The sequence below is a fragment of the Lynx canadensis genome, chromosome B2 (genome assembly GCF_007474595.2).
Source record: "Lynx canadensis isolate LIC74 chromosome B2, mLynCan4.pri.v2, whole genome shotgun sequence".
NCBI classification, from domain to species: Eukaryota; Metazoa; Chordata; class Mammalia; order Carnivora; family Felidae; genus Lynx; species Lynx canadensis.
Genome location: NC_044307.1, coordinates 100,303,358 through 100,323,775, shown reverse-complemented (window position 1 = coordinate 100,323,775; position 20,418 = coordinate 100,303,358). Strand labels below are relative to the sequence as shown.

General features: G+C 40.8%; 1 protein-coding gene across 3 annotated transcripts in view; it reads left to right on the top strand.

Annotated features, from left to right (window-relative positions):
• The window catches only part of CDK19 (cyclin dependent kinase 19), a 149,234-nt gene extending 129,152 nt beyond the window's left edge, over positions 1 to 20,082 (top strand). For all 3 annotated transcript variants that reach the window (XM_030316158.1, XM_030316161.1, XM_030316160.1), the window contains exons 9-13: positions 3,619 to 3,691; positions 4,742 to 4,839; positions 5,824 to 5,902; positions 6,857 to 7,123; positions 17,645 to 20,082. In XM_030316158.1, coding sequence (XP_030172018.1) covers positions 3,619 to 3,691; positions 4,742 to 4,839; positions 5,824 to 5,902; positions 6,857 to 7,123; positions 17,645 to 17,776 — 649 coding nt within the window. In that variant the 3' untranslated portion in view covers positions 17,777 to 20,082. The remainder of the gene's footprint in view (positions 1 to 3,618; positions 3,692 to 4,741; positions 4,840 to 5,823; positions 5,903 to 6,856; positions 7,124 to 17,644) is intronic.
• The last annotated feature ends 336 nt before the right edge of the window (positions 20,083 to 20,418 follow it).

Here is a 20,418-nt window from a genome sequence, read left to right as displayed (position 1 = left end):
AATACTTGTCTGCCTTCCCTCTAGATAGTATGGGTTATGTCTTTCTTATCCATCATTATATGTATACCCAGGGCCTGGTACTTAGTATGTGCTCATTAGTTACTGTCAAATGGACATTATATGAAAGTGGTTCAAGTAATTGAAGACATGCTAGTAATATAAAAGATGGAGAATATTAATGTCGGCAGTGAACACTTATTGTTTAAAGACCAGAGGAAAATTTTCACATAAAATTACAGTGTTTACAGTAACTAGAAATAAAAGGAGAGCTTTAAAAGATAAATGAAACTCAGAAAAGTCATAGGAAAAGCTCAGCAATAAGAGCCCATATGTCTTGGGGCGCCTGGGTGGCGCAGTCGGTTAAGCGTCCGACTTCAGCCAGGTCACGATCTCGCGGTCCGTGAGTTCGAGCCCCGCGTCGGGCTCTGGGCTGATGGCTCAGAGCCTGGAGCCTGTTTCCGATTCTGTGTCTCCCTCTCTCTCTGCCCCTCCCCCGTTCATGCTCTGTCTCTCTCTGTCCCAAAAATAAATAAACGTTGAAAAAAAAAAAAAAAAAAAAAAAGCCCATATGTCTTAAGCAAACAATTGTACCCCCATGAAAGCAGCTACTAATACATAAGATGAAAGGAGTTTATTAAAAATTAGCTAGATCTAGGGGCGCCTGGGTGGCTCAGTTGTTTAAGTGTCTGACTTTGCCTCAGGTCATGATCTCGTGGTTCATGGGTTCAAGCCCCATGTCAGGCTCTTGCTTCCTGGATTCTGTCTCTCTGCCCCTCCCCCACTCATACTCTGTCTCTGTCTCTCTCTCTCTCTCAAAAATAAATAAAACGTTAAAAAAATTTTTTTAATTAGCTAAATCTAATGTAGTAGTACATACAAGCCACTGAAGTAAAATATTATTTAAAAATTCCAGGGGCACCTGGATGGTTCAGTCGGTTGAGCAACTGACTTCGGCTTAGGTCGTGATCTCACGGTTCATGGGTTTGAGCCCCACGTCAAGCTCTGTGCTGACAGCTCAGAGCCTGGAGCCTGCTTCGGATTCTGTGTCTCTCTCTCCCTCTGTTGCTCCCCTGCTCGTTCTCTGTCTCTCAAAAATAAATAAACATTTAAAAAAAAATTTTTTTCCGGAAAAAATTATCTCAAATAAAGGAAAAATAACTTGTTTTCATTATATCAGATGAAAAGAACCAAAAAAATTACTCTTAAAGTGAATCAGGAAGAATAGTGATAGAAGTTTCTGTAATCTTTCTAAAGTGTCAGCTTTTATTAGCTAAGTAGAAGGCAACGTGAAAATAGGATTAAAAGGAAATCTACAAGTTGACTTTAAATTGAATGTTACAATAAGCATGGTCTGATCTTATGATAGAAACAAATAACTTAGAATCTGGAGTTAACCCAGAGAAATCAATGATTCGACACAAAGACCAAAGACATGTATGTAGACAAACTACATTTCTGCATAAACTTTAAAATCTCTTCCCATTAATAAATTTAGTGGTTACCTTGCTAATAAAAATGTTCCTAGTATTGGAGGAAAAAAATTTTTTTTTAATTTTTTTAAGATTTTATTTTTAAGCAATCTCTATACCCAACGTGGGACTCAAACTTAAAACTCTGAGATCAAGAGTTGCGTGCTCTACTGACTGAGCCAGGCAGGAGCCCCGAAAAAATTTTATATATACATGGCAGAAATTTTGTTTTATTATTTTTATTCTTTTAATTTTTATTTATTTTTGAGGGAGAGAGAGAGAGTTCAAGTGGGGAGGGGGCAGAGAGAGAGGGAGACACAGAATCTGAAGCAGGGTCCAGGCTCTGAGCTGTCAGCACAGAGCCTGACGCGGGGCTCGAACCCACGAACCATGAGATCATGACCTGAGCCGAAGTCAGACACTAACTGACGGAGCCACCCAGGCTCACATGGCAAAGATTTTAAAAATGAACATACCTAGGGCTGGCAAGGGTATGATAAAATGGGCCCTCTTCCTTGTATGCCACCGGTGAGAAGAATGTTTCTCAAACTTTAATGTACCTACAGATCACCTGGAGACCTTGTTAAAAACGCAGATTCTGATTCAGAATTTGAGATAGGGCCTGAGAATCTATATTTCTAATGTGGGCTCTCGGGGCCCATGCTGCTGATCTGAGGGCCAGGTTCATGTAGCAAGGTTTTAGAGCACATAAAACTGGCTTTGCAATGCACATACTCTTTGACCTAATAAACCCAAGAATTTATCCTGTGGAAGCAATCAGAGCAGCTACAGGTAGCTAACCAAGTGTTTATTATGTGTCAGGTGTGGTGCTGAGCCCTTACCTACATTTTCTCATATGGTCCCCACAACACTCTATAAGAGAGGTATAATTGTAATCTTTAGTTTTCAGATGACGAAGCTAAGGCTTTCATAAGGGTTAACTAACTGCCCAAGGTCACACAACTGGTAAATGACTGAGTCAGAGTCTGGAAGGGATCTCTGTTTCCCACCTATGTGCAGTATTGTTTCCCTACCATGTGGACCAGATTAACCTACAAAGACCTGTATTTAACTATTGTGAAACAAACAACGTCAGTAACACTAGGAATATACATATAGAACCACTACAAATGAGTAGTTTAGAGAGCACTGAACAAGGAAAAATGTTTATGAAACAATATTAAGTGAAAAGAGGACAATTTGTATACTGTGATCCCAATTTTGTAAAAACAAAACAAAACAGAAATCCCTCTGTGTCTGTGTCATATATATAAAAGCATGGCAAGAATGTCAAAGGAAAATTAGCAAAATCTTGGCAGTGTTTTTTTGTTTGTTTTAATCATTGAGTGGCTTGATTACGAGTGATTTCAGTTTTTTTCTTTATACTTTTCTATATTCTCTAAATTTTCTACCGTAAACATATATGTTACTTATTTTTTGACCTTTTTAAATGTGAAATATTTCATATATAGGAAAGAACATATATTCTGAATTTGTATTTGTCATTCCACATTTTTCATTATAGTTTTGCTATAGGTATTATGTATTCCAAATAAATTATTGCTCAGTTTAATATATCTTTTATCTTCATATAAATTATATTACAGTTTGTATTTTCTTTTGTAGTTTTCTTTCTTTTATTTCCCACTCAACCTCTGTATTCATTTTAACTATTGTTCAATATTCCATTCTGTGAATATGTAACAATGTACCCATTCTTTAATTGGTAGACGTTTGTGTTGTTTACAGTTTTTTCTATTACAGGAATACTAAGAACATTCTTGTTCACACATCCTGTGATACACATGCACAAAGGAATCTCTTAGAGTATGTACCTAGGAAGGGAATTGCTAGGTTATAGGTTGTTCACATTTTCAGCTCTAGTGGTTAATGTGTAATTATTTTCCAAAGAGATTGTAACAATAGAAACTCTTATATACAGTGTTTAACAATTCCCACTGCACACATTTACCAATATTTGGTTACATATTCTTTCACTAATCATTAGAAAAGACAATGGCCTAAACATGTACCTTATAGGAAAACCAATCTGGGAGCTTTATTGTGTAAACTGTACTTCAATAATAAACATTATTTGAAAAAAAAGTGTGAGTGTTTCCAGTGATGTGTGATTATTATGTTCTTGCAGGTATGCCAACAGTAGCCTCATAAAGTACATGGAGAAACACAAGGTCAAGCCTGACAGCAAAGTGTTCCTCTTGGTAGGTGCCTCTCTGCCAGATGGGGAAGTTGGGTCCATAGCACAGACCCATCTTGTCTCATTCGTGGAATTGTCCTAGCTATTCATTCTTTCTTTCTTTCTTTCTTTCTTTCTTTCTTTCTTTCTTTCTTTCTTTCTTTCCTTTTCTTTTCTTTTCTTTTCTTTTCTTTTCTTTTCTTTTCTTTTTCTTTCTTTCTGAGTATATGCATGCATGCACACACACATGCATATGCGTGAGCCCAGAAGGGGCAGAGAATCTTAAGAATCTTAAGCAGGCTCCATACACAGCAGGGAGCCCCATACAGAGCTTGATCCCACAACCGTGAGATCAGGACCTGAGTTGAAATCAAGACTCTGGAAGCTTACTTAACTGACTGAGCCACCTAGGTGCCCCAAACTGGTGATTTTTCTTTTTAAGTTTATTTATTTATCGGGGGGGGGGGATGCAGAGAGAGAGGGAGCGAGACAACCCCAAGCAGGGTCTGAGCAGTCAGTGCAGAGCCCTGTGTGGGGCTTGAACCCATGAACTTCAAGATCATGACCTGAGCCGAAATCAAGAATTGGTCACTCAACAAACTGAGCCCCCCAAGGCACCTCCCACCTTTTTTTAAGTAGGCTCCACACCCAGCATGGTGTTCATGAGGTCATGAGTTCAAGCCCTGAGCTGAGATCAAGAGTCAGATGCTTAACCGACTGAGCCACCCAGGCCCCCCTCCTCCTTTTTAGAAAGAAAAGAAATTGGTGGATGCTAAGGCAAAATCAAATATTTTTCTTTTGAGATGTCACTCTTGACTTCCAGACTTAATTTTTTCCAATTTTTCTGATTTATCAGCAGAAAAAAAAATGACATACCAAAAGGGCTTTAATGCTAATGATTTCTACCAATTTTACATAAATGTATGTAGTGTGCCAATTGCTCCATACTAATCTGTGGTGGGCTATACGAAATGGCATTTGATATTAATCCTGCTAGACATTAATACAAAAAGTCAAAACATTGATTTATAAACAACCTTTCCATGTGCTATCGATTTCTTATGTGTTACTTTAGCTTCAGAAACTCCTTACTATGGATCCAACCAAGAGAATTACCTCGGAGCAAGCTCTACAGGATCCCTATTTTCAGGAGGACCCCTTGCCAACGTTAGAGTATGTATGCTACGTTTTCCGTGTCCTTTGCTCCGGGTTGAGGATGTCAGATGGTGACTAAAGTAAGAGAAGCACTTGTTCCTATAGGGTTACTGAAGTTTTCCATTAATCCTACCTTGGAGAAGAACTTCTGGAGAGAAAGGGACTATATTCTGAAACAGGCAGTGCTCTAGAGAGGTGTGAATGAAAACAGGTGTTTTAGGAATGACCATCATTCAGTGTTACAGGGAAAACTACAACTGAGAACAGGTGGGATGTTTATAATCAGGCAGATGAGTTTAAACCAAATCAGTAGGGAACTGCAAATTTAAAAGTCTGTGCATCCACTGTGCTACCAAAACCCCTGCATTTTCCCATCCTTGTTATACCCATATGCTTGTATTTATTAGAGATGTGGCTTTTCTTGAAGAAAAAAAAAGTATTTTCATTGTTGAGGCAATTACAAATTCAGTTATTTTTTAGTACTAATTAAGTTTGTGTGGAGAAACCTCTACATCATATACATCAACTATCTAATGGCAGTTAAGATTTATTATTAAAAGCGGTAATTAGTATAAGACTTAGACAACAAATTCTTGTTTTGTTTTGTTTTTAAGTTTTAGAGAGAGAGCGCACAAGTAGGGGAGAGGGGCAGAGGCAGAGAGAGAGAGAGAGAGAGAGAGAGAGAGGAAGAATGTTAAGCAGGCTCCATGGTCAGTGTGGAGCCAGACTCAGGGCTCTATCCCGTGACACTGGGATCAGGACCCGAGCTGAAATCAAGAGTCTGACGTTCAACCGACTGCGCCACCCAGATACCCCCCAAAATTCTTTTTTTATTTGCTTAAATTAAGTTGTCTTGGGAGACATTCAGCAAACAGTAGCTATTGATGAAGAGTAGGCAATATGTTAAGGAAAAAAAAGTGGAATTTTAAATTAACAAGGTCAATGATACTGTGGATTTTAGGTCCTGATATGTATTCTTTTTTTAAAAAAATGATTTTTTAGTGTGTTTGCTGGCTGCCAGATTCCATACCCCAAACGAGAATTCCTTAATGAAGATGAACCTGAAGAGAAAGGTGACAAGGTATAAGCTACGCGGTACACTTCTATTTCCAGGGAGTAAGGGAGGCAAAAAGACAATTTAGGGAAGTACAATTTAATAATGATTCCTATGTATTTGGCTGCCTTCTATTTTAATTATGTGCTTACTTTATTGTAGATGTACTTTGCAATTTGAAATATCATGAGTTTACAGATGAATGAACTTCTGATTTGTTTTATAGCCTATTTTATTCCCCGATACTTAATGGTTGTCTTTTGTTTGTTCAGTGTCATCACCATGGCTTGATTCAGGCTTCCTTCAAAGCACCATTCTGTTCTTTGCGCCTAATTGGCTAGATCAGGACCTCCCCATATCCCTCCACTCTTCTAAAATCATGATCGAGAAGACTATTAACAGCAGTTTTATTTATTTATTTGTTAAGGTTTATTCATTTATTTGGGGGGAGAGCGCCCAAGTAAGCAGGGGAGGGGCAGAGAGAGGGAGACAGAAATCCCAAACTGGCTCGGCCTACTTACGCTGACTGCGCAGAGCGGGAGGCAGGGTTTGATCTCACGAACCCTGAGATCGTGATCTGAGCCAAAACCAAGAGTGGGGGGCCTAACACGAAGCCACCCAGGCACCCACAGCTGTTTTAATGAATGCAGAACTCTCTCCTGTGTGCGCTGTGTGCTCTGCAGTGGGATGTCTGTGGCTGATAGGGAGGACCACTGTGCAATGTAAATGAACTTTACAGAATGAATCCCGTTCGTTCGGGACTCAGTGCTCTGACCTTTGGGGATGCTGTATTCCCGCCTCCCCGCCCCCGCCCCACCTCCACGGTCTGCTTCCTTCTCTGGTCTTGGCAGTCACTTTGGTGTCCCCCGTAGGTCGCTCCCCAGGTTGGCGGGCCGTCGCGGGTGCCCATCAAGTAAATGACAGCAGTGTCCTGTTGATTTAGTACCATACCAAGTTTGCCTTTTTTCTTTTTCTTACAAGAACCAGCAACAGCAGCAGAACCAACATCAGCAGCCCGCAGCTCCCCCGCAGCAGGCAGCAGCGCCCCCGCAGGCGCCCCCGCCGCAGCAGAACAGCACCCAGACCAACGGGACCGCGGGCGGGGCCGGGGCGGGCGCCGGGGGTGCGGGAGCCGGGCTGCAGCACAGTCAGGACTCGGGCCTCAATCAGGTGCCTCCGAACAAGAAGCCCCGCCTCGCGCCCTCGGGCGCCAACTCCGGCGGGCCCGTTATGCCGGCAGATTATCAGGTACTGCGCCGAATTTGTTCTTGTTCACGCTCAAACAAGAAATGGGAAGTGGATTTTGTAATAGATCCTCTTAGCATTAAGTAGTACTTAACTACAGAGTTTCACTGTGCAAATGGTACAATCCTGTTTCTAGGACGTGACATGAAAATGAGGGTTTGGGTCGTATTTCATGTAACTGGAGAACATTTCATTTCTTGACTTGCTTCTCCTGACACCCTGAGGAGAGAGGGTGAGACAGGCCTCTTCCTCCTCAAAGAAAATTTCTCATTTTCCCCTCCAGCTGTCAGTCAGGTTGGGGTCAGAAAAAGAGAACTAGACAAGCAATTGGAAGAGAGACAACAGGAAGAGAAAGATTTGCTGCCACTGAGAGGAAATAGGAAGTAGCGTAAACACAGAAAGGGATTAAGATTGCGACTTCTCAGAAATCAGTGTTAAATCTCACTAGAAGCATTTTTGAGAGAAGATACTTTTTATTATTAAGATAAAAAAAAAACCTACAGCTGTCTAAATGTGGTATCTCTCTTGATGGGATGGGGGCTGCCAGATGTGGGACCCCCATGTGATGGAAACTGGTGTGGTGAAAGAACAAAGGAGGTAGAGGTTTATTGGATACACCTCCAGGGAGCAGCAGCCTGGACCTCAGGGGAGAGACTGTCTGCCCCAGGCAGTGGGTATTGAGTACAGAGCAGTAGGCAGGACAGCCTGGAGGCACTGGGTGGGGGCTGTTTTGTTTTGCTTTGTTTTTGAGAAAGAGGACTGCCAGCTAGGGGGGAGGGGTGGAGAGGAACACGGGGGGGGGGGGGGGGGGGTCACTTGTGGCCTATGGATATTTTGAGGTGGGTCGTCTGATGGGCCTGTCTGTATTCATCCAGGGGGTTGCTGTGGCCCCTCTTGCCTTGATGAGTTTCCATTGCTCAAGGCTGATGTCTAAAAGCGGCCTCTATACATTGTACTGCTAATTTGGGAAATTAAAGGGGAAAAAAGTGTAAGGATTAGTATTTGGGGAGAGAGGTAAAAATACCTGTGATAAGCATAGGGAATCTTGCACACACACACACACAAAAACACCCAAAATTTCAAGGATAGTAACCAGCTAAGATCTAAGAAGTTGGGGGGGGGGGGCTTAAACATAAAAAAAAAAAAAAAGAATTAGAACCTCAGGGTACTAGTGGAAGGGAGAGATGGAGATAATAGAAAACAAAACCACTGGCAAGGGAGCCATAAACTCACTGATAAGGAACTGGAATCAAGAGAAACATTAACAAGAAAGACATAATAAAGAGCTGCCTAAACTGGCTTTACATTTTGAATACATCTCTACAAACTCATGTGTTTTCACACAACCACTTCCCTGAAATCTTCTCTTGGAAGAGTCCCTGCAAGCAGAGAAGTACATAATGGCACTTTCATTGGTTCCACTTGTTGAAAATCAAAATCTGAAAGAGTAAATTCGAAGACCACGGTCCTCTCAGGAATTTTGGAAGCAAGGTTTCCAGGATCTTGAGGGGGCTAACTATTGTTAGGAAAAGGTCATTTATTATTGTCTAGTAAAACCGTGGTCATGAGACCCTTCAGATGTGTATCAGGGGGCCATATGCTTGGAGGATGATGGCTAACATATATCTTGGGGAGTAGAGATAAAAGAAGTTTCCAAAGGAATTTTTATATGTTAAAGTAGCTCACAGGATCCTGGAGGTTGGGATAATGTTAAGCCAAGAATGCCTTTTTTTCCTTAGCAAAGTATTAACATCCGGCAGCTGAGTTCCTAGAGGAAGGTCACTTTGCCAGTCTCAAGGACTTGTCAATGGGTTATATGTAGTTTGTAAGGAAATTAATTTTTTTTTTTTGCCTTTGTTTCCCAAATTATTCCCCCCTGAACAATTCTGACCCTTAAATCTTCATGGTTGCTGAGGGTGAAAGTCTTGTCTTCTAACTTCTTCCTGATGAATAGGGGCATAGAGATGTCCCTGCCTAGGGGTCAACATAGGTCAGTTGGGGGCTTATATATACAGAAGTTACGAAAGGCCCAAGGGAGACTGCATGTATGGATCTTCCCAAGCGGAAGGGATCATCTTTCAACTTGAAGTTATACCACTGAAGGAGTCTCGACACCACGTGGAAAGGGAAAAAACATGGGAAAAAAACAGTAAATCATGTTTAGAAACACACACACAAAAAGAAGCCCAAATAAGAGTCCTTTGGTAGTTGACAAAAATTCTCTTCTAGTCCACGAGTTTAACCAATCATTAAAGGAAAGAGAGGAATCAGGGCACCTAAGTGGCTCAGTCGGTTAAGCATCTGATTTCACCTCAGGTCATGATCGCATGGTTGGTGAGTTCAAGCCTGCATTGGGCTCTGTGCTGACAGTGTAGAGCCTGGAGCCTGCTTCAGATTCTGTGTCTGCCTCTCTCTCTGTCCCTCCCCTGCTTGTGCTCTGTCTCTATCTCTCAAAAATAAACATTGAAAAAAAAATTTTTTTTTAAAAGAAAGAGAGGAATCTTCTAAAGCACCAATTGAGTATTCATGTCAGTTAGAAATGCAGAAATATTTTGTGGTAATCTGGAATGTATACACAGCATTCTGTTTTTATGATAGCACAAGTTCTACCTTGTGCAGCAGTTAAAACATCTAATGCCATTCTGTTTTGTAAAACTGCTTTACGCATCTGTGTTACTTCAATATTTAACAGAGAAATGCTATTGTGAGTGCCATTGAGGGCTGTGACCCTAAATTAAGAGCTTCCATGTGCCAAACGACATCCTCCAGTCCTAAAGAGGGAATAAAGATGGATGCTGGGTGGTCATCCCAATGAAACACAGAATGTGTCCACCGTTGTTTTAAATTTGGAAGGTCAGCTGAGTTGGTAATGGTTTTAATAATGCACCAGTGCGTCCGAGCAAAACCCAAAGTACAGCAGTCTGTCAAGCCTGGGTGAAGCCATGGACACAAGTTAGAGCCACATAGCCATTGGGTCTCCTTAAGAGCCAGCCATCTAATCCTGGGCCTCCTTGAACTGCAGTCAGGATAGCAAGGACTTCTCGGTTTTAGAGGGCCACCTTCCCACAGGATTGTAGATGCCAGGCTGAATGTAAATAGTAATTAATTTTTAAGGTCTAAGCTATTTGCTGAGTTATTTGGGCAATAAAAGACGATCTGTTGTCACTTTGTAGGAACCAAAGGAGTCCAAATCTAGGGACAACTTCTCTTCACAAAGTTTTTGTCATTTTGGTGGCCTTATTACCCAAATGAGTGGCCTGGTGTAAACCCTGTATTACCTTCCATTGGTTATTTTTGGATATAAAGATTTTTGCCTCATTATTAATAAACCAGTCCTGTGCATTTTTTGAATATCCTCATTCCTGGGCTATGTGGATTTCTTGGTCTGAATAAACTGGAATTATGGATTTTATTGGAGTTAAGACTTGTATAAGACTTAATATTTATTTTGTGCTGCCTGCTTGACTCTTAATATTTATTTTGTGCTGCCTGCTTGACTGCATGGTCTGCTAAATTGTTCCCTTTAGATGCTAAGGTCATATCCTTTTGATGTCCTTTGAGGTGAATGACAGCTACCTCTGAAGAGTAATAATTTGGGGCCCATATTTGATTGGGGAAGTATGGCTTCATAATAATCCCCTTTCCTTCCAAATTGCTTCATGTGCTTGTAGCACCAGAACAGCATATTTGGAGTCAATATAAATGTTAATTTTTAGGCCTTTGGCCAATCATAAAGCATGAGTGAGTGCTATTAACTCTGCTTTTTGGGGAAAACGTATTTGTGTGGAGGGCTTTGGCCTCAGCAGTCTGAGTTAGATGACTATAGCGTACCTAACTTTTCTTATCCCCTTTTCTATGAAACTATTGCCACCAGTAAGGTAACTGTCTTCTGCATTTTCAATAGGGGAGTCTCTTAAGTCTGATCAGCTAGAATAAACAAGATCAATAATCTCTGAGCAGTCATGTTTTAACATGGAAGTATGATGGTCAGGCCCAGGCATAAGAGTAGCTGGGTTTAAAATTTGACAGGTTTTAAACATTATTTCAGGCGTACCTTAAGCGTAGCCTGTTATTCAATAAGTTGGCCTCCCGTCATCCATTGGTGGCCTTTGGTCTCTAAAACACTCTGTACCTGATATGGGATCATTACTGTCAAGGACTGGCCTATGTAGTAAATTTTGAGGCTTCTTCTACCAGGAGGGCTAGTAGAAAGAAGAATTTTGCAATTTTACATCAATAGAGGTAGTTCCTGGAACAAATATGGTTAAGGGATAAAACCATCAAGAAGCCCTCTTTGTTTGATGTCTAGCCTTAAATAACATCCTAATTACAAGGAATCGCTGGCAAATGGAAGACTTGTCTCAGGGAATAAGGGCATTCCCAAGTGCATCATCTAATTCAGTCATAGGGAAAGTGGGGCCATCCGTTATTTCCACAAGTCCATAGTTAACTTCACGGAGTGGGGTACACTTGGGCTTTTAAGGAGTGATTTTGTCATCCCATCCACACAGAATTGGTCAAGGTAATAGTTAAGTTATACAATTGTTAGGGAATTCATCCTGTTTTTCCAGCTGTTTAAATAATCATATACACATGGGGTCCTGTTATTATCCCCACAGAATAATAAGCACAAAGATTGTCTATACATGAATGATTGTGGCAATTTCTCTGAAGTTTACCTCAAGTTGTCTAGCTTAGACAAATAACAAACATTTGCAAAGACAATCAGAACTAGAATTTAACATCCACATAATTTTTCTCTCTAAAATCACCCGTATTTCCAGAGATAGCCAAATTAAGGCTAATTTGGTCGTAAAACAGTTCCAATTTTAACCAACTTGGCCTAATTATTTACATAAGGTCAGCAAGGATAGTGATATAGATCTTTTAAAATCTTGTTTTGCTGGAAACTTTTATAAGGAATCTTGATTGAACTTTTAGTAGTCCCTCTAGGCCAGAAGCTGAGCCAAATATTTGCCATCAGACATGCCTACAATACCTGTAGAATTGGGTGAATCCCTCTTCCCAAAGTCCCCAAAGCATCCTGAGGTTCCTGCACCTGCCAGAAAGTGACTTTTTTTTTACTCACCTGGTAAAGCTGCTGGGAACTCTGTAAGCAAGGTATTGGACTCTGTTGGCTCCATTCCTTAGAGCTGTCTGGTCATATCTGAGTCTATGCATGCCTCTCTTAAATATGACATTCCAGTCAAGGCCTTGGTAAAATAACCAATTTTTCCATTGGTGTCCTATTGCAAGGAGAACAGATTCTTATTAAACTTACGTAAATAACTATGATTGCCATGGAAGAAGAAATACTTACTGAGGCCTTTTGAATTTCAGAGGGTTCAGGTAGAGAGAAAAGTTAAATGCTTCACTTTGGTCACAAATGAATAGTTTCTCCCATTTCTATAAGTCAGATATTTTAAGAGAAGGTTTTCTTAACCTGGAAGAGCAAACATTAGAGAACCAGCAATGTTTCAAACAAGAATCACAATACTATAATCATCTTTGGTTCATTTAGTGCCATGTTATTAATTCTTGTTCACTTTGAATGCAGCTTTTTAGTAGTGGAAATTCGTACCCATTTCAGTTTTGATCTTAAAGATATCAAATACCTGTATTCATCAAAAAATAATCTTTTTATGAATCTCCTTGAAGGTAAAACTCATTTTGCAAGCGCATCAGAACAATAACTCTAAATGACAAAAAAACTAGAAATGGACACTGTTAACGATCTGATAGGAGAGCTCATTATGATGCAATTGACAAGGAATCCAGTTTTTTCTGTGATACATAACACTTCGGTAATTAGAATATTGAGTGACAACCTTATATCAGAACAGTAACATACCAAATAAGCCTAATTAGTCAGAGACTTAATTAGCCAGATACTTCGTTTAGGATTTAAATCTTGGGGAAGTTTGTTAAAACCTAGAAAGTTTTAACGCACACGTCTAAATAGAATTACAGCTCATCAAAGACCTGATAAAGACAAAACATAGAAACTGGTTTTTCTGGGCAAAGGAAAAACAACTTTATTTACACTTTCTTATCAAGAGCAGACCAACTTCCAAGAAAACTTTGTCTTTTTAACAGAGAGAAAGCAGACTTTCAGTCTTATACCAGTGTACTTTTAAAAATCCATTCATTTCAGCCTTAGTCCTGACCATGCATAAAATTTCTTTCCAAAGATTTCCCTTCACAAACCTTCTGCAACTTTCCTTTGCATTCACATTTTATCCCAAGCCATTTCTTTCCAAACAACCAGTCTCATTTAGGACAAAATTACCTTCTTTTACCTTCAACAAAAATGTATTTCCATTCCTTATATATTTCTTACACATACAGTGTTGCTTCCCTTATTTCCATCAGTCTTAATTACATTTAGCAAAATTTAACTCTTAGAAACCTTAGTCTCCAATGAAAACTAAGTAGTAACCAATTGTAGACTGTTACACCAGAATTCTTTAGATGGCAAATTTATGGATACTTTTAAATACACAGCATGTTTTCCAACAGACCCAAATATCCTTAGTTTCTCTACAGTAAGAAGTCAAAAGTGCAAACCTATGTTCAGTAACCAGTGCTTTAGCACTTTATCCTATTTGGGAAAGACCTAGATGTCCAATGAATTCAATCCCATTTATCATCCAAGCAAAACTTTAACGTTTTAGGTTACCAAAGACTTTGAAAGCTGTCTTAACAATTACCCATGAAAACAGACAAAATTAACCATCATTCTAAGTCATCTTTTTGCTAACAAATTGCAACAGAGCTAATGTGAGCTTATTTTACCTTAGTAAACCTTGGTAGAATAAAAGTTTCATATTTAATACTGGTAACTCTAAAGACATGTCCATTTTAATTAAACAACAAACTTAAATTAGTTTAAATACCAAATTATGTTCTACTTAAAGTCAATTTTTACTTGGGGCACCTGTGGGGAAATCTGAAGTGGGCAGTCCAAGGGGGTACTCTTTGCTTCTTGACAGTAAGGATAAAAGGAGGGGCCAATGGTGCCTGAGTCACCGAGGATGGTATAGGAACCAGTTATACAGGCCGCACCCAAGGTGGTGCAGAAACAGGAGCAGGGGGAGGCAAAAGAGGTGAGGTGCTACCAGACCACAGAGAAAGAGGGTTCCTGGTTGTAAACCTGGTCAGCTTGGACAGATGAGCAGATGCCATGTTTTTTTCCACCAGTGTAGAAATATGCAGTCCAAGTCTGAACTTCCCTGAAGAAGACAGGGAGTTTCCCTGAAACAAAGGGAGTTGAGGCAGCTGCTTGAGAATACTCCTTAATGTCCCTGTCCTGAGCTAGACTAACCACAGTTGGCTCCAGTTATAGCCATTAACCCAGGAAATGAATGAGGAAGAAACCCCCACATCTATTAGGAGGAGGGACAATGAGAGAGAGTCAGCATCCCCTTCATTAGGGATGGCCTTTGTTTCCTTCAGCAATTTGGGTTCTATTAGCAGGAACCCTATTTAGATACTTAACATCCAGTATATCAGTAGGGAATTTACTGGCCTGGTTAAATGAGCAAACGAGCTCTGCAAAGAGGCCCTTAGTCCAGGTGCTGATTAGAGCCATGATGGCCTGGACCTAGGGTACTTCCATCCATTTACCCTGTTTTCCTGCAAAAGAGATCTGATAGATCATACTGAAGCCATGCCTTGTTACAGGGTAACAGGAGATCATTCCTTTCTTAAATTTTGCAATACAAACTAGTCCCAGTGGGTTAAAAGGTATTCATTCCAAGGGAAGAATCCTTGGTAACTGAAGAGAGAAGAAGGTCTATTACCAAGAAAATCCACCCTGACTCCTGGGTGGCATCCCATGTGCAGGATATGTCAGAGATTCCTGGTGTCAAAGCCACCTGGAGAGATCCTCAAATAAAATAGCTATGATCACTGCCCTGCTGTAAAGACCCTGTAGGAGGGATGCTAGCATCCCCCTGCTTCTCCATCACATTCTAGACTGTGAAATGGGTGCCAGCATATGGACTGAGGTGCTGTGCCATTCCTTGTCTTGCCATGCTATCTATGCCTTGCTGTGCTGTGAAGGGCATGAAGACTGGGCCTTGCCTTGCCATTCTGTGAAGGCCAGGCTGTGCCTTGCCTTGCCATGAAGAACCCACTGTTTTTAACCCATGGAAAACACTAGAAAAGTTTCACAAAGAGAAATCCCCCAATTTTGTAGTTTAAGTAGTTAGTAGAAGACACTGACAGAAAACAGTAAAGATAGAAATCCATCACAGGGCGCCTGGGTGGCCCAGTCGGTTAAACGTCCGACTTCAGCTCAAGTCATGATCTCGGGGTTCACGAGTTGGAGCCCCGTGTCAGGCTCTGTGCTGACAGCTCAGAGCCTGGAGCCTGCTTTGGATTCTGTGTCTCCCTCTCTCTCTGCCCCTCCCCCTGCTCCCACTCTGCCTGTCTCTCTCTCTCAAAAATAAATAAACATTTTTTAAAAAGGGTTTTTTTTAAAAGAAATCCATCATGGTCTAAGCGACATTCCAACACATGTAGTCTTTACAGCCTGCTTCCCTAGGAAACAGTCCCAGTTGGGTTTTAATTAAATTGGGTACTGCTCTCAGCTGGCTCCAAGTGAAGGTTTTGTGGCCAGAAGCAGCTAGACCAGGGATGTCAAGGGGATCTGGTTAGACCAATGAGAAGTCTTAAGATCGGCAACCGTGCTAGTGACTTAGGTGGCTGTCCTGTGCCCAAGACAGATAGGAATAAAGGGAGGACATCAAGTTTCTGAGTCTCATTATCATTTCGGCCATGATACTAACTTTCATCCAAAAGGTAGGCTTTCTCCTTCCCATAGAGTAGTAGCCACAGAGGATTGCAGCCTGAGCAATCAACATGAAAGTTTTCCAATAAGACCATACTCCCTGAAAAGCCCCTGAAATGAGAGTAAAGGAAGAGAAGAGGAAGTACTTACCCAAGTACTTGGTGCCAAGTTTGCACCGAGGCTTGGTGTCCAGATGCGAAAACCCAGGCCCCACATTGGGCACCAAAATGATGTGGAAATGTTGGGGTTTGGAGTGAATGGTCAAGAAGGAATTCTTGAGAAGTCTTTAGTTCAAAAAGGTGGTTTTATTAAAGCACAGGGACAGGACCTGTGGGTAGAAAGAGCTGCACTGGGGTTGTGATGGGTGACTGATTGTATACTTTTAAGTTGGGAGGGGGTTACGGATAGCATAAGTCCCTAAGGAATTTGGAAGCAAGATTTTCAGGACCTTGAGCGGGCTAACTGTTGTTAGGAAAAGGTCATTTACTAGTGTCTAGTAAAACCTTAGTCAGGAGACCCTTCAGATGTGTATCGGGGCCATATGCTTGGAGGATGATGGCTAACATATATCTTGGGGAGTAGAGATAAAGGAAGTTTCCAAAGGCATTTTTATATGTTAAAGTAGCTCACAGGATCCTAGAGGTTGGGATAATGTTAAGCTAAGGTTGCCTTTTGCCCTTAGCAAAGTGTTAACATCCAGGCAGCTGAGTTCCTAGAGTAAGGTCACTCTGCCTGTCTCAAGGACTTGTCATTGGGCTGTAGGTTGTAGGGAAATTTACTTTTTTCTTTTACCTTTGTTTCCCACATCATGTTTGGCAGCCTTTGCACACTGAGTTGGGGGACCCTGCTGATTTGTCCTTCCTTAAATCCATAGTGCCACCTCAAGGTCATTTACATTTTTTACTCCAAGTAATAATTTTATTAGTAAGATCTTTTCCACTTTGCTCATGGAAAGAACCAGCGTTCTGAGCTTAGTTAAGGACACAGGCTCCAGCTATGCTTACCTTTAACTAGACCCCATGTTCTTATTCTATAGATGAATTCTTCCTTTTACATAATTTTTCATATTTGCCCTTGGCACCATGAAGGTAAATGTTCCATTTAAGGTAATAACAAGACATTGAATTGAAATACATTTGTCTCTGCTTTCCGTGAAGGGCATTTTCACGTACGAACATTTTTTTTTATTCTAAATATTACCTGAAATTTATAAAACCCACTTATTGCCGCCACATCCTGCCCAGCCTGCCTTGCTTTGTCGTGTTGGCGATTGCCACTCCAGCCTCTACCTCTGAAAATTCTCTTCTCTAGAAATGACTTCTTGATCATAGCGTTGTTATTTATAATGAGAAAATTAACAGCATATCAGTATGCACTATGAATACTAATGCAGTGTGCCAAATTGATCATTCTCGTTTGCAAATCTCAGTTTTACAGAGAATAGGCAGAGTTCGTATAAAGAACAGTGGGTCAGCACAGGTTTCCCCTCTGCTTTTCTCTTGCCAGTGCGGCTCACGTCCTAAAGAAATCCAGCCAAACTTCATGCCTGCCAGAACATGTTACAGTGAGGGCACCCTGTCATTTCAAAGAAGCGAAACATATTAAGGAGCTCAAGTTAGCTGTCAGCTGCCGTGGATGGGAACCAGGGGCCTCTGAAAATGGCTCCTGTGTCCATCCTATTGTGATTACCTCCTGAGCCAGTTATTCCCTTTTCCTTCTCCTTCCCCCAGCACTCCAGTTCTCGCCTGAATTACCAAAGCAGCGTTCAGGGATCCTCCCAGTCCCAGAGCACACTCGGCTACTCCTCCTCATCCCAGCAAAGCGCGCAGTACCACCCGACTCACCAGGGCCACCGCTACTGACCGCCGCGGCCCAGGGCACAGACCCCAGCAATATGATGTCCGCATGGAAAGCAACCAAAAATGCAGACGATGCTGCCGTTTAAAACTCACCCACTTGGGCGGAAGACTACATACTGAGCATTTTGCAGGACGGACGGACGTCTCTTCTTTACTGACTTAAAGAAGATTTTTGTGAAGTTTCCCCGACACCCTTTCCCTGCATGTGTTCCATTGTGACTTTGATACAGCGTCTGATCTAATCCCAGCACTTAACTTCTGTAACCTTCAGCATTTTTTGGAAGGATTTCCTGGTGCACCTTTCTCATGCTGTAGCAATCACTATGATTTATCTTTTCAAAGCTCTTTTAATAGGATTTTAATGTTTTAGAAACAAGACTCCAGTGGTGTATAGTTTTCTACTTCATGAACTGATCTAGCAACACAGGTAAAAATGCACCTTTTAAAGCACTACGTTGTTTTCACAGAATATGACTGTTTTGCTCATGGAAGTCTTAAACAGAAACTGTTACTGTCCCAAAGTACTTTGCTGTTATGTCTTTATTTATCTAGTTTCAGGGAAGGTCTAAGAAAAGACACACAGTGGGACAGAGGGAACCTACAACCAAAAACAGCCTAGATCTTCGCAGTTACTATGCTTTATGCTCTGAAGAACTGAATTGTGTGGTAATTTTGACATAATCAATCATCCACATGGAACGTAGTTCCCAGAATCACCTTATTCTGAAGAGTATTCAGTAAGAATTCTAATTTAACCTTCATGTAGCTAAGTCTGCCTTGAAAAAGGGTTTCAAGAGCTTCGATGAAATACAGCCCTCTGGTGCCCCACACCAGAAAGTGGAAGAGAGTATTAACTGCACTAGGGTTTCTTTAAGGAGTAATGTTGATCAAAGGATGATGTATCGTTTACCTTTGAAGGAAAAGCTTTGAGTGTGTATTGTACATAAAGTTGGCTTCTCTAAAGAACTGTTGGTTTCTTCGCATCTGGGCCAGCTTGAGTCACTTCCTTACATAATCAAGAGTACTCAAATAGAAGCCTGCAAAATTAATTTGCAAATTAATCTGCTTTTAAAATTAAGAGCAGTGTTCTCCATTCATATTTGCATTAGACATAGAGTGACTATTTTTAAAGCATGTTAAGAATTTAGGTTTTATTCATGTTTGAAGTATGTATTATGTATGCATAATTTTGCTGTTGTTACTGAGACTTAATTCTATCAAGAATCTTTTCATTGCACTGAATGCTTTCTTTGCCCCTAGGAGAAAACTTAATAATTGTGCCTAAAAAACTATGGGCAGATAGTATACATGACTATATGAGATAAAGTGCATATTTGCATTTCCATGATCTATGAATTAGAGGCTGAGTTCTTTAGCCAGTGAAAGGACCGCCTCACCCCCCAGAGTCACAGGAAATATAGAGTCTTAGAGCTCCCATTGTAATGTAAGGGGCAAGAAATTTGTGTTCTTCTGAATGCTACTAGCAGCACTAGCCCTGTTTTAAACGTTTTCTTGAGCTAGAAGAAATAGCTGATTGTTGTATATGCAAGTTATATGCATTTTTTAAACGATTCTTTGTGAACTTATCTACCTGGTAATGATACTCTGGGTCCATATACAAGTAAAGTAAGATTTTAGACAGAAGCCAGTATACATTTTGCACTATTGATGTGATACTGTAGCCAGCAAGGACCTTACTGATCTCAGCATAATAATGCTTATTAATAATAAAAGCTGTATAGTGACACTCATCAAACATTGAAGATGAAACAGTTGACATACTCCATTGGAAGGAATTTCTAGTTGTCTCTCTGATAATTCACCCCTTCCATTTTTTTTTTGTTTGTTTATTTGTTTTAAGGAGAAGTTAATAGCCCTCCGCATAATGTAGCTACCTGTATATAGTTCTGTCCTGTGCCCTGAAGCTTCACTGTCCAGAGTTATTGGTCATCAGATGCTCACTGCACCCTCACCATGTGCCCAATGCCATGCTGGGTGGAAGCCACAAAGGGCAAGACATACTTCCTGTCCTTAAGGAACTTATGATCCATTCCATGACAGAAAGTTCTCCGGGGATGATTGGAATGGCTTATGAGTGTGAAGGTCCTTTTGTTTACTTCTAAACTCACTTGGATAGAGTTATTATTCCAAATTCTGCTGTGTAATAAACTGTTACCAAGAGGTGTTCGTCCACCTCTGAGAAAGCCAGCGATGAAATAGCACAACAGGCATTACTTTAGGTTTGAAATGTTCACAGCAGCCTTTCAACAACAATGGGGTGGACCTTACAGGCAGAACGCACTCCTTAAGCGATTGTAGGAAATTAAATGAAAGCAGAAGCCCTGTTGCTGCCCTAAGGGGGCCCTTACATTTAACAAGAGAAAAGCCCAAATAAAATATGTGCATGGACCAAAATACCATGCCCCTTGATACTTTATAAGCAACTTTGATATACAGTTCTTGTGATATGTGTTTGTATAACCACAGGACTACCCTGCTTTCCTTGCATATAGCTAATTTTATTGTCAGAACTGATAGGCAAACCGTGAGGGGATTTCATCAGTTTTTCCTAATACACAGTGTTCTCCAAGATACAGCCAGGTATCCCCGTTCCTCTGGTCACTGTGCTCATACTGGCCCTTTTC